The following is a 14905-nucleotide window of genomic DNA, read 5'->3' as shown; positions in this document are numbered from 1 at the left end:
ATTCTTGGGTGGAGTGGATGGAATGGTGTGAGTCTTCTACTGAGTGTTTTAGTCTTTGGTGTCGCTCCTTGGCCAGTCTGTAAATTGGTGTTCCAGGTAGCGAGATTATGGGTCTGAGGGGTCTCCTGGTTTGTGAATTTTGAGTAATCCGTAGAGACATGGTGTGTTGGATCCATCTGGTTTCATTTTTTGGAAGTTGGTCTTATTTATTTCTCTAGATTTCTGAAGTTTTTTGAGTAGAGCTGTGATTTAATTCTCTAGTTGCGGGGTCGAATCTGTCGCCAGTTGGATATGACATCACCAATCTAAAGAAACCCAAACATATAAACAGAAAGCAGGAATCATACGCAGTACTTCGTCTGGAGGCTCACTGAAGATATTACCTAGTATGGTGACAAAACGTCTGAAAATGAACCTTCCAGCTCAGCAAGCAAACCTACATCCAGAACCTCAACGTGAGCTACAAATCTTCTCAAAACTCGCTAAGAAAGCTTTGTCTACAAACATGACTTGGCCAGAGAAAAGCTTAAAGGTAGAAAACAGAGAGAGTATCTAAGAGGATAATTATTATTTCGGTGGGGAACTTGATTTCACGAGAACTTTGTGCCTAAATTTATGGAAGGTGGAATTGAAAGATGTTTCGCCTCATTTTAAAAGGTAGCTGGGACAATAAAGTGGCCATCAGATATTTTGACAGATATAGCTATAACTGTATACCAGTTTGCCGGAAGAACAGTATGCAAATGAAGAAACTTATAGGCATTAAGTTTGCTTTTTTGATGTCCCTGAAGCATATCAATTAAAAAATTCAGTACTGCAGATAATCAGATATTCGTAGATTTTGTAAGAGACAACAAAATCCTGTGGGATAAGTGGTTTCAAACGTTGAAGTTGTAACTTATTTCCAGAATGTAAGAGAAAACATGGTTGTGTAGAAATTCTGAAATACTATTAACTATAAACCTTAAAGTTTATTTAAATAAACGACAGGTATCAAAGATCTGAGAAATAGGAGTTTTTGCAGATGCCCATCATATCGATGACCCAGTGGTATTATCACGGGACGGTTAATCCAGAGAATATTTTGGGGACCTGGGTTCGAATCCTGCCACAGCAGATAGTAGCATTTGAATTCAATAAAAATCTAGAATTAGAAGTCCAATGATAACCATGAATCCATTGCCAATTGACGGAAATACCCACCTGATTCACTAATGTCCTTTAGGAAAGAAACTGCCATCCTGCCAGGTCTGGCTTACATGTGACTCCAGATCCACAGCAATGTGTTTGATTCTTAACTGCCCTCTGGGCAATTGGGATAGGCAATAAATGCTGGCCTAGCCAGTGACACCCTCAGCCCATGAAAGAATTTTTAAAAACTCAGACACTTAAATGTGAGGAGATGGTCATATGGGAATCCTTAAGGAAACTGAAAGAACAGTAAATCTGGGGGTGGAAAATGTGCTCATTTTAGGAAGCACACAGAAAGACATTAAATAAGGAAGTGGAGAGGCTAGATCTTAAAAGTAATACACAGAAAATTACGTTTTCATTGTATTAAGACTAGACATATTAAAGCCAGGTGCTACAAGTTAAATGGGATACCTTTTCCAATAGTAGGAATGCCTAAGCAATCTTCAGAAAAGTGTGCATCAGGTAAGGAAATGAGTATTGAACCATGAGCAGTAGTTCAGGTAGAGTATGTTCCCCAGGAACTTAATAGGAAAAGAGAGATGACTCAAAACAGTCAAGGAAATCCAACCTTGCAGATTTTTGAAAGTTTTGAAAATTTTATTTCATAAGTAAAGGTATTTCAGTCTGCTCCTTATCAGACAGAAATCAATGGAGCAAGTCAATCATTGATGCTGTTTGAAGATGTAGATGGCTTTCCTGCGGGGTTAACAAACAAATAATAATAATTGGGAGGGATACTTGGAGATTACAAATTGGAGGGCCTGAAGAAGGGCCTGTGCCCGAAACGTCGAATCTCCTGTTCCCTGGATGCTGCCTGACCTGCTGTGCTGTTCCAGCAATAAAGTTTCAACTTTGATCTCCAGCATCTGCAGACCTCACTTTCTCCTCGAAGATTACAAATTGGTTCCATTGTACAGAGTTGAATTGAACAGTGACCTAGTGTGAGGACTAAGATTTATTATTTTTGTGAATTTTAAATTTGTGGACTGAAATTAGATAAAACAGTATTTTGGAAGGTACGTCTTCACGTTTTGGAAAGCAAGTAATCTGACGCTCATAGCAAAGATCATGTTTGTATGAACAGCAATTTAAGTGGCTGCAGATGAATTGGAGCTGAGAGGTTCTGTGTACAGCTGCAGTTGAGTGGCAAGAAAAGTTGGTTGGTCCATGGACCAATGACCAGTTATGGATGGCAAAGGCTTTTTGCTTAGCAACAACTATGTGTTTGGTTGTCAGGTTACTGGACAAAGACTACTGAATTGGCATTCCGGTTTTTCCCTTTGATCCATGTCTTTTTCCCGTCTTTAAGTCTGTATTTGTTTATGTCTGCATATGTTTACATGTACACTTGTAAGATGGAATTTATAGGGGAATTAGAGTTTTAATTAGTAACATTGTATGTCGACAATTTATTATTGTTTACCTGTAGCTACAGTATAATTACCTGTAATAAATTTATTACTTGCTAAGTACAGAAACCTGGTCCACGTTTTCTATCAACCTAGGTTTGAAAGTCAAATAAATTGGGAAATTTTGTATACTTACCTGAAAATCTTTAACTTTTATGACAAATATGGGAATAGTGGGGCTTGTTTTCCAGCACATCACCCCAGTAAATCATGACATCTCATAAATGGAGAAGTTGTAGTTGGAGCTGTGAAACAAATTCTGACAGGAATTAACTTTTATTTTGAGGAATGACCTAACTGATCCAAAATACTGGCCTCACTGAGGATGGTGGAACAACCAGTAAATTACAAAGAAACTGGAATATTACAGGAAGAACATCCCTGTACACTATGGGGAATTTAGCATGGCCAATTCACCTAACCTGCACATTTTTGGACTGTGGGAGGAAACCAGAGCACTCGGAGGCACCCATGCAGACACGGGGAGAATGTGCAAATTCCACACAGACAATCGCTCGAGGCTGGAATTGAACCTGGATTCCAGGATTTTGACCGAATGACTCTAAAGGAATGGCGGTATCTTTCCAAGTCGGGGTGGTGAGTGGCTTGGAGGGAACTTGCAGATGTTGGTGTTCCCAAGTACCTGCTGCCCTTGTCCTTTTAGATGAAAGTGGTTGTGGGTTTGGAAGTTGCTAAGGATCTTTGGTGAATTTCTGCAGTGCATCTTGTACATAGTACACACTGCTGCTACTGAGTGCCGATGGTGGAGGGATTGAATGCTGTAGATGTGGTGCCAGTCAAGTGGGTTGCTTTGTCCTGGATGGTGTCAAGTTTCTTGAGTGTTGTTGGAGCTGCACCCATGTAGGCAAGTGGGGAGTATTCTATTACACTTCTGACTTGTGCCTTGTGGATAGACATTGGGGTGTCAGGAGGTGAGTTACTCGCCACAGTATCCCTATTCTCTGACCTGCTCTTGTAGCCACTGTGTTTATGTGATGAGTCCAGTTGAGTTTCTGGTCAATAGTAACCTCAAGGATATTGACAGTGTGGGATTCAGTGTGGCAATACCATTGAATGTCAAGGGGTGGTGGTTAGAGTGTCTCTTATTGGTGATGGTCATTGTCTGGCATTTGTGTGGCACGAATGTTACTTGCCACTTGTCAGCCCAAGCATGGACTGCTTCAGTATCTGAGGAGCTGCGAATGGTGCTGAACACTGTGCAATCATCAGCAAACATCCCCACTTCTGACCTTATGACAGAGTGAAGGTCGTTGATGAAGCAGCTGAAGATTATTGGGCCAAGGACACTACCCTAAGGGACACTTGCAGAGATGTCCTGGAGCTGAGATGACTGACCCTCCACACCCACAACCATCTTTATTTGTTCCAGCAGAGTGTTTGCCCCGATACCCATTGATTCCAGTTTTGCCAGGGCTCCTTGATGCCATACTTGGTCAAATGTGACTTTGATGTCAAGGGCTGTCACTCACCTCACCTCTGGAATTCAACTCTTTTGTCCATGTTTGAACCAAAGCTGTAATGAGATCAGGAGCTGAGTGACCCTGGCAAAACCCAGGGTGGGTGTCACTAAGCAGGTGCTGCTTGATAGTATTGTTGATGACCCCTTTACTGATAACGGAGAGTAGACTGATTGGGCGGTAATTGGCCAGGTTGGATTTGTCCTTCTCTTTGTGTATAGGACATACCTGGGCAATTTTCCACATTGTCAGATAGATGCCAGTGTTCTAACTTTAGTGGAAGAGCTTGGCTGGGGAGCAGCAAGTTCTGGAGCAAGCATCTTCAGTACTATTGCCGGAATGTTATCAGGTCCCATTGCCTTTGCAGTATCCAGTGCCTCCAGCCATTTCTTGATATCACATGGATTGAACTGAATTAGCTGGAGACTGGTATCTGTGATGCTGGGACCACAGGTGGATCATCCCTTCGGAACTTCTGACTGAAGATTGTTGCGAATGCATCAACCTTATCTTTTGCACTGATGTGCTGGGCTCCTCCGTCATTGAGGATGGGAATATTTGTGGAGCTTCTTCCTCCAGTGAGTTGTTTAATTGTCCATCACCATTAATAACTGGATGTGGAAGGACTGCAGAGCTTGGATCTCATCCATTGGTTTTGGGATTGCTTAACTCAGTCTATCACTTGCTCCTTATGCTGTTTGACATGCAAGTAGTCATGTTTGGTAGCTTCACCAGGTTGACACCTCATTATTAGGTATACCTGATGCTGCTCCTGGCATGCCAACCTACATTGTCCATTGAACCAGGGTTGTTCCCCTGGCTTGATGGTAATGGTTGAGTGGGGGATTGCCAGGCCATGAGGTTGCAGATTGTGCTGAATTACAGTTCTGCTGCTGTCGATGGCCCACAGCACCTCATGGATGCCCAATCTTAAACTTTTAGATTGGTTTGAAGTTAGCATGGTGATAGTGCCACACAACATGATGGAGGTTATTCTCAATGTGAAGGCATGACTTCGTCTCCACCAGGACAGTGTAGTGGTCACTTTCACCTATACTGGCATAGACAGATGCTTCTGCAGTCAGCATATTAGTAAGGATGAAGTCAAGTATGTTTTTTCTTCTTGCTGGTTTCTTCACCACCTGCTGCAGACCCAGTCTAGCAGTTATATCCTTTTGGACCAGTACGATCAGTAATGCTGCTGCCGAGCCACTCTTGGTGGTTGACATTGAAATCCACCACCCAGAGTACATTTTGCACCCTTGCCACTCTCAGTGCTTCTTCCAAGCATTGTTCAACATGGAGGAGTACTGATTCATCAGCCAAAGGAGAATCAGCCTGTAAGAGATTTCCTTGAGACTTCATGGGGTCCAGAGTCGATGTCAAGGACTCCCAGGGCAACTCCCTCCCGACTTTATACCACTGTGTCGCCACCTCTGCTGGGTCTGTCCTGCCGGTTGGACAGGACTTATCCAGGGATGGTAATGGTGGTGTCTGGGGTGCTATCTGTAAGGTATGATTCTGTGAGAATTACTATGTTAGATTATTGCTTGACTAGTCTGTGAGACAGCTCTCTCAATTTCGCACTAGACCCCTGATATTGGTAAGGAGGACTTTGCATGGTCGACAGGACAGTTTGTGTTTTTGCCATTGTGTTTTCCACTTCCAAGATCGATGCCAGGTGGCCTATCTGGTTTCATTTCTTTGGTGTGACTTGCTAGCGATTGATACAATGGAGTGGCTTGCTAGGCCATTTCAGAGGGCGGTTGAGAGTCAACCACATTGCTGTGGCTCAGAAGTCACAGGTAGGCCAGATCACATAAGAATGGCAGATTTTCTTCCCCAAAGGGGGATTAGTAACTGACAAAGGGTCAGTTAGACTTGAAATGTCACCTCTTTTCTCTCCTTACAGCTGCTGCCAGACCTGCTGAGATTTTCCAGCATTTTCTCTCTTTGGGTTTTTCCAACAATTGGCAAGGGTTTTTAATGGTCATCAATCAACTCTTAATTCCAGATTTTTTTAAATTGAATTCAAAGTCCACCATTTGCCGTGGCATGATTCGAACTAAGGTCCTCAGAATGTTATTCTGGGTTTCTGGATTAATAGTTGAGCGATAAGACCACCAGGCCATAGCCTCCCCAGGTATTTGGAAAACTCAGGCTAAAATATGATTATCTTTTGACCGACCAGGATTATATAAAGATGTAGTTTAAATTGTCAAAACTACCATTGCTTTGCTCAAGCTGAATACATTTTGACAGCTTGAGTATTGGATATTATAAAATTATTGACATGAGACAGATTGCTGTACAAGTGTTGTATCAAACAATTGTTTCATTTCTATTTCAGAACATTGTTATTTGCATCAAGTACATTGTAGCTTGGTTTGTACCTGATACACCAACTTCAGTGAGAAACCACAACCTACAGAAAACATTTATGCGACTACAGAAAGAACTGGAGTAAGTTTGTGCTATGCTGACCTTAAACATCCATGAACCCCATATAACTGGCTGTTTTGGTATACCTAAGTTTTTTTATATTATATAACTAAACTGTGTGCACATATCTTCACGTGATACCAGAGTTGGTGCAATGTAAACAACTGACTGAAACAGCACGGTCAGTATGAAAGAAGAGAATGATGAAATACATGCAGTACAATATGACTGAGGGGTAATTGCAGTTTTTGGTGAAAAATTGGTCCTAATGTTATATATTCCTTACTAGCCATCACAGGTCAGCATTATAAATGAATAATATTGTGTTACAGTGTGAATAAATTAAAATACTGCAAATAGTTTAAAGTAATGCACACTAAAAGTACTGAGCAGATGATTCTTGCTGTTGGCTTCATGGTTCTGAAGTGTCTACAAGTCACTAAATATTTTCAGCACCAACTATAAAACATTAATTTCATTCAGTAGAACCACTTGACTTCAAAGATCTTGAACCACTACCATCACATTTGTGGTTGTCTTTAGCCTTAACCGACACTTAGTAAGGGAGGAATGATATATATCTGTACATTAGAACAATACTGTTGAAGAAACAACAATGGATAGGGACAAATAATGGTGACAGAAAAGCTACATACATTGATTTATTTAATTTGTGTAATATAGTTTAAACGGGACCTTTGTATTTGTGCCCTTTGTATTTGTGCCCTATTTCAAGGCTGTCCCCAAAGGGGAAAATTCCTCTAAATTCCTCTTAGGATGCTAGTTATTTCACAAAGATTGAAACCTCAAATAAGTTCAAAACTGTCCAGCCTTTCATAAGACAGTAACAGTCTTGAAACACAAGTGACAAGCGATGACTATCTCCAATATTAGAGAATCTAATCATCGCCTCTTAACATTCAGTGATATTACCATCAATGAATAATCCTGTCAATGATATCCCCAGAATGTTGACAAAAAATTGAATTGGACTAAGCCATATAAATATCAATCTACTAGAGTAGGCCAGGTGCTAGAAATCCTGCAGGGACTAACTCACCTCTGTACACCCAAAAGCCTGTCTACCAACTACATGGGACAAATCAGAAGTGTGATGATACTCCCCACTTGTCTGGATGAGTGTAGCTCTAACTACACTTGAGAAGGCTGAGTGCAAAACAACCCGCTTGACTGGTATCACATTAACTTCCTCCATCACCGATGCTTAGTAGCAGCAGTGTGTATGATCTACAAATTATACTTCAAAAATTTACCACAGTCCTTGGACAGCATCCTATAAACCCACTACCATCTAGAAGGGCAAGGGCAGCATATACAGTCAACAGCTGCAAGTTCATTCACATCCTGAATTGGAAATATACTACTGATCCTTCAGTTTGGCAGAATCAAAATCTTCGATTCACTCCCTAATGACATTGTCTACCTACAGGAAATAGACTGCAGTAGTTTGAGAAGGCAATTCACCCCCATGAGCAACTCAGGTTAAAATATAGAAGCAGGAGGAGGGCATTCAACCCTTTAAGCCTGCTCTGCCATTCTTTATGATCATGGCTAATCATCCAACTCAGTATCTTGTTCCCATTTTCTCCCATATCCTTTGATCCCTTTAGCTGTAAAAAAAAACAGATCTAATGGACTCACCATACTTTGGTTGAAGAAATTTCTCCTCACCTCAGCCCTAAATAAATGTTACCATTTATTATGGTGGGATTCAAATCCATGTCACCAGATGTTAATCTGAGGCTCTGCCTTAATAGTTCAGTAACATTACCACTATATCATCTCCTCCCTAATAGGCAATAAATGCTGGCCCAACCAACTATTCAAATGCAATAAATGAATAATTATGAAAAACATCCGTTCACCTCAAGAATTAGTAGATTGAACCTTACACATGTTTCTTTGGCACTGGAAAATAACATTTTCCAAAATGAGTAGTTAACCAGGATCAGTCGGAGAAGGTGTAAGTAGTGGCTCATGCAGTGTTAGATAATGTAATGACAGCCGCAAGTGAGACTGGAGTTTGGTCAGTATAACCACATTCTTGGCATGATGCTTGTGCTCTGTAACTATAGTGTAACTGGCATTGCTGGAAGAATTTAAAACATTTATCATAAAAACTGCAAACTGTCTAAAATTTCTGAAGTTATTGATATGAATTTTTTTTCAGGTTGTCAAGAGAAATTCCTAGTTACTCAAATACTAATGCGTGGAAATATCAATCAACAGATGTTTGAAGCTTTAGACATATGCTGCCAGTGAGATGTTAATGTGTTTTGGTTGATTGAGAACTGCTTTGATAATATATTGACTTAGATTATGGCAGTTATCTGAAGAAAAGATTTTTGAAGGAACAGGAAATCACTGATTATTCAACTGAATCTTTCCATTTAAAGGAGGTTTATATTTTCATTGAAATTGAATTGGTGCTAAAAGCACCTTTTTTTAACATCTCATGCAAATCAATAATCATTTGTTATATTGCTTCATTGTCATGTTTATTGACAAAATGTGTCCCAGAATGATATTAGCAATACCTCAGAAGAACAGACTTTGAAATTTAACTCTTCATGAACGACAATCCTAGATGATTGTATTGCATGGCAATATTTAAAAATGTATTTATATGCTCTACAACAAACTAGAAATTCTTAACGCCTTCAGTCCCTAACCAGGAGAACCTCATAACTATGAGCTTCACAGTTTGGATGATTTTCTTTTCACTGGGATATAAACCTCCAGGGAATCTATGTCGAGTAAATCAAACAGATTGTTATGTTTTTCACTTAACATCTTCTCGAAGTGAAGCTGACTTTAGGTTTGGAATTGTAGTTTCAAAGAGATCTTTCCTATTCATGTTCTAACCAAAAGTATATGCACAACACATAACAATTTTTTTAGCTTGCCAGCAAAAGATTGGATTCTTTTTTCCTAGATGATAGGTGATATTAGATAATCTGGTATTTTAAAGTTATTTTGTTTTTATTCACAGTTTTGACCCAGATTTCAAATTGGAAATTTAGATGTGTTGATGCCAATTGGCACCTAATACACTATAAAGAAAAAGCTCCGGTTATTAATAGAACCAATGTTCCTTCTATGCTACTTCCACCTATGGAAGCCAAGGTCACACATGGACCTCAAAAGTCCATACAGTAAAAGAAATTGCATAGAATTGTTGAATGTAGATATTGAGAAACTGTTCCCAGGTGAACTATCAAAAGGTAGAGATAAATGGCAAAAGGACCATGGAGATGTGAGGAAATTTTTTTTTGCATTGCATGGTTAGAATCTGAAATGCCCTGCTTAAGAACGTGGTGGAACCATATCCATATGTAACTTCCAAAAAGAGAATTGGATATTTATCTGAAAGAGAAAAAAAATTCCAGAGCTACGAGGTAAAGTTGGGGGAGTAAGACTGACAAGTTGCTCCTGCAGAGTTGGCACCGGCGTGATGATCTCCTTTTCACCAACAACCATTTAATGGTTCTTCTAACGTTTGTTGCTGAGGTAGAACACCGTTGACCAGATTTTGCAATTGTGAAATAAGAGATATACAAGTAAGTACAAAAAGTTGAGCAGTGTGGGAGAAAGAAGGATGTCTTGATAAGCATGTTTATAATTGAAGGTGAAATGAGGCTTATGTTTGACATAAATGTCTTCGGACTGTGACCTGTTTCTAGAATCCCTACAGGGTGGAAACAGGTCTTTCGCCCCAAGTCTACAGCAACCCTCCGAAGAGTAACCCACCCAGACCCATTCCCCTACCCTATTATCCTATATTTACCCCTGACTAATACACCTAACCTATACATCCCCGAACACTATAGACAATTTAGCATGGCCAATTCATCTAACCTGCACATCTTTGGATTGTGGGAGGAAACTGGAGCACCTGGAAGAAACCCCATAGGGAGATCGTGCTAACTCCACTCAGTCACCCAAAGATGGAATCAAACCTGGGTCCTGGCACTGTGAGGCAGCAGTGCTAACCACTGAGCCACTGGGTGAGAATGATGAGGGGCTTATGCCCGAAACATCGATTCTCCTGTTCCTCGGATGCTGCCTGACCTGCTGCGCTTTTCCAGCACCATACTTTTCAATTCAGAAACTGAACTCTAACAGTCATATTAATAGTGTGGTCATAAAATAAAATCATGGGTTAGGAATTCTGAGGTGGATAACTCACTTCCTGACTACCAGAGCTGCTCCACCATATACAAAGCATGAGTCAGGATTGTGGTAGAATATTGTCCACCTGCCAAGGTGCCTGCAGCTCTAACAAGATGCTCAACAGCATACAAAACAAAGCACCTTGACTGGCACTCATCTATCACATTCAGCATTCTCTTCCTCAACCATTGATGTGCACTGGAAGAAGTTTGCACCAATCTAAAAGATGGCATTACAGCAACTCAGCAAGATGCCTTCAATAAACTTTTCAAACCAAGTAGGTTAAAGATGATTGAGGCATGGGAACATCACGACCTGCATGTTCCCCCTCAAGTCATGCAGCATATTGACACGCTTCAACTGTCCTTGGATTAAAATTCAGAAACTTCCTTCTTAACAGCACTGTGGATATGCCTTCAGGACCTGAACTGTAGTGCTTCAAGAACATGGGCCTCCACCGTCTTTTCAAAGGCACTTATAGATGAGCAATAAATGCTAGCCTAATCAGCAATGCCTATATCACTTGAAGGAATAAATGAAAGAAAATTTTAAATCTCAACCATGCTATACTGTTTGCCTGTATGCAACAGGGGGTGGAGTGTGGGAATGAATTATTTTCCAACACCTCATTGGTTGCAGATATCTATCAGGTATTTCCAGTAGAAAATCAAGCACAATTTCTTTGGCTGTCAATTGCATCTGAAAATTTTAGTATGTGCTGTTGCTGTACAAAGTTTCCTACTGGTTGTGTAAACTTGAAAAATACTCCCAGAATGTCTCCTTCAATTTCTGGCAAAGACTTTAAACTCTGTTCTACACTTGCTGAGCTGTTAAAACATGCAGACAGTTATAATTGATGCTTAAGATACCTGTATAATAAAAATGAATTTGCTACTTCACATTTGTCTCGGGTTCTCATTGTTTTCCTTTACCCTGATATCACCCTTCCCATTTTCTTGATACTGTTTAGTCCTGACGTATGCTTCAAGTCCCACATCTTACAATGTACTGCGATTGCCTACTTTCATCTCCATAAAATTGTCCTACCCTAACGCGACAGAATCATTCACCTTTGTGTCGCCGACAGAAACAACATCTCTGACATCCTTCATGAACTCCTCCTGAAGTTCAATCTACACAGAGTGTACCTTGTTAAACATCTAGAAAACTGCAACTAACTCTGGTCATAAAATATTAGGAAGGCTGTGAAGATTCATCAGAGGATGCAGTGGAGCTTTATCAGAATGGTTCCAGAAATGAGGAATTTTAATAAAGAGTAGGTTGGAAAAGCTAGTGTTATCCTTTCTAGAGCAAAATGATACTCTGAGATTTGATAGAAGTATACAATATTACAACAGGTTAGATTCAGATATAAAAGGTGAGGGCATTTGGAAAATCATTGGGAGCCAACTGCCATCTGTTAAGTGATAACAACTTTCAACTCTCAGAGAAAGCACCGTCTAACTACTAAAGGTACCAAGATACTCTTAGCTAATGTTTCAGACAGCAGAATTCACAAAGAGAACATTCCTGACACAAGAATTCGAAGGAGGAGGTGTTTCTCAAAGAAGATCGGGGACAAGATGAGGAACATTCCGGAAGATGTATCCTTGCTGTAATTTTGAGAGACTAATTCTATTGGTTATGTGTATAAGTGGGACTTGTATTTTGTTGGAACAGCATAACATTAGGATTTTGTTTCATTAGAGAATTGCTAGTAGATAGAGTGAAGTTGTTCAGTTTGTTAGTGATTCTGTTAATTTGTTCACTGTTGGAATTAGATAAATACATTGTTGCTTGTTGTTATAGATTGAGTGAAAGGATTTCATTTAATTTAACCATTCCTTTATAACAGATTTGACGGGTAAGAGGTAGGTTATACCACTTGGCACACTTCTTTTAACATATTATAAAATGAGGCAAGCCTCTTTGGGTGTTTCAGTTTTGGTTATTAGAAGGGGAAGTCAACCTTCACTTTATAACAGCAATATTACTTTATCCAATTATACTCTTCCATACCAATACTCCCACAAATATAGTTTGTAATGGGAAATCTAATGTTTAGAAAAGTAGATTTGATTTGGAATTGTACAGGAAATTCTTAATTTAACGATAGTGAAAATAATATTCATTTTGTTTAGGTACTTCTTAGTTTGATGTTCAAAATTGTTTTAAGAAGCTCACATGATTATTTTTAAATTTTTAAAAAAGTAAAGTTCATTGTCCACATATTAAGAACCAGTTGACTAAGTGGATCCTTACTGTGAAATAAAATGCTTATAAACAGTTACTACATCAGCTGGAAACCTTTGCATTAAATAATATTTCACATACCCTGGTAATAATCTTAGTTAAGCACTGCTAGCTTGGCATACTGTGGCATGTCTGATTGTCCTAGAATATGAACATTATTACAACAGCCAAATTATAGCCTTTTGAGCAACTGAAAAGAATGATTTGCTTGTTTCTAAGTACAAAGTACTAAGCCTGGTCAAATTGTTCCAGGCACAGAAGGAAGTAGAAACAAAAAACTACAGATGCTGGAATCCAAAGTAGACAAACAGGAGGCTGGAATCTCCTCCTTTACCTCCTTCGATATCCTAGGATAGATCGCATCAGGCCTGGGAAATTATCTACCTTAATGTTTTTCAAAACACCCAACAACACCTCCTTAATACCGACATGCCCCAGAATATCAACATATCCCTCCCTAATCTTACCATTATCCATATAGTTTTTTGGTGAATACCAATGCAAAGTACTCATTAAGGACCTTACCCTTTTTCTCTAGCTCCATACACAAATTCCCACCTTTGTCCTTGAGTGCACCTTTACCTAGCTACCCTCTTGCACCCAACAAACATATAAAATGCTTTGGGATTCTCCTTAAACTTGCCAAGGACATTTCATGGCCCCTTCTAGCCCTCCTAATTTCTTGTTTAAGTTCTTTTCTGCTTCCTTTATACTCTTCAAGAGCCTCATTTGAGTTCAGTTCCCTAAACTTCACATCTGGTTCCTTTATCTGTTTTACTAATATGTCAATGTCTTTTGTCATCCAAGATTCCTGAATCTTGCTATCCTTTCATATACACAAGAACACGCTGGTTCTGAACTCTGATCAACTGGCCTTTAAAAGAGTGATCCATAGATCAGATGAAGATTTATCCTCAAGCAAACTCCCCCAATCTAATTTCTCCAGTTCCTGTTTAATACTGTTGTAATTAGCTTTCTTTGTTGCAAGGTCCAGTTTTATCCTTATCTATAACTGTCTTAAATCATATAGAATTATGATCACTATTCTGCAAAATGCTCATCCACTGAAACTTTGATCATCTGACCAGGCTCATTCCACAATACAAGATCTAATATGGCCCCTTACCTGGTTTGACTATCTACTTATTGTTTCAAGAAACTCTCCAAGATGCACCTAACAAATTCTGCCCCATTTAAGTCCATGGCACTAAGGGAGTCCCAGTCAATATTGGGCAAGTTAAAACACAACAACCCTGATGTTTTTTCACCTTCCCATGATCTGTTTACATATCTGTTCCTCTATCTCCTGCTGGATTTTGGGAGACCTATATTATAACTCATCATAATGATAACACCTTTTTTTCGTAAGTTCTACCATATGGCCTCGCTGGATGAGCCATCCAAGATACCTTAGAACATTTATGAGATTCTCCTTAGTCAGTAATGCAACAAGCCCACCCTTTTACATTCCTCTCTATCATGCCTGAAACATTTAAACCCTGGAATATGGAGTTGTCAATCCTGCCCTTCTCTCAACAAAGTTTCTGTTATGTCTAGCACATCGTACTCCCCATGTACTAATCCAGCCTGTAAGGTCATCTTACCTGTACTACTTCTTGCATTGTTAGCTATTCTCTATTCAGGTTTCACAACTAGATCGCCAGATATTGCATTATTCCATTCGACCAGTTGAAGGCCTCCACACAATTTCATTCAGAATGGCCAATTTGACTCAACTTACTATAATGAATTATCAATAAAAAAGCAATACATTACAGATGTTGGAAATTTGAAACAATAAAACGTGAAAATACATAGTAGATCAAACAGAATCTATGTTAAATGTTTCAGGTCAAGCTGACCTTACATCAGTGAATTGGTAATCTCTGAAATTGAAAGATGTGACTTTCTCACTTCAGAAATATGTTAGAGAAC

At 39.5% G+C, this 14905-nt stretch overlaps 1 protein-coding gene and 1 long non-coding RNA gene across 3 annotated transcripts in view; one reads left to right on the top strand and one right to left on the bottom strand.

The window, feature by feature from the left end:
• The window catches only part of LOC122557905 (anoctamin-9-like), a 130459-nt gene extending 120161 nt beyond the window's left edge, over positions 1-10298 (top strand). For both annotated transcript variants that reach the window (XM_043706111.1, XM_043706110.1), the window contains 2 exons: positions 6432-6544; positions 8715-10298. In XM_043706111.1, the coding sequence (XP_043562046.1) occupies positions 6432-6544; positions 8715-8781 (180 nt within the window). In that variant the 3' untranslated portion in view covers positions 8782-10298. The remainder of the gene's footprint in view (positions 1-6431; positions 6545-8714) is intronic.
• Positions 1-14905, bottom strand: part of LOC122557908 — a 37114-nt gene that overhangs the window by 1528 nt on the left and 20681 nt on the right. The gene's annotated exons all lie outside the window — the stretch shown is intronic.

Source organism: Chiloscyllium plagiosum, chromosome 16 (genome assembly GCF_004010195.1).
Source record: "Chiloscyllium plagiosum isolate BGI_BamShark_2017 chromosome 16, ASM401019v2, whole genome shotgun sequence".
Classification (NCBI taxonomy): Eukaryota; Metazoa; Chordata; class Chondrichthyes; order Orectolobiformes; family Hemiscylliidae; genus Chiloscyllium; species Chiloscyllium plagiosum.
This window is presented reverse-complemented; position numbering and strand designations above follow the sequence as displayed.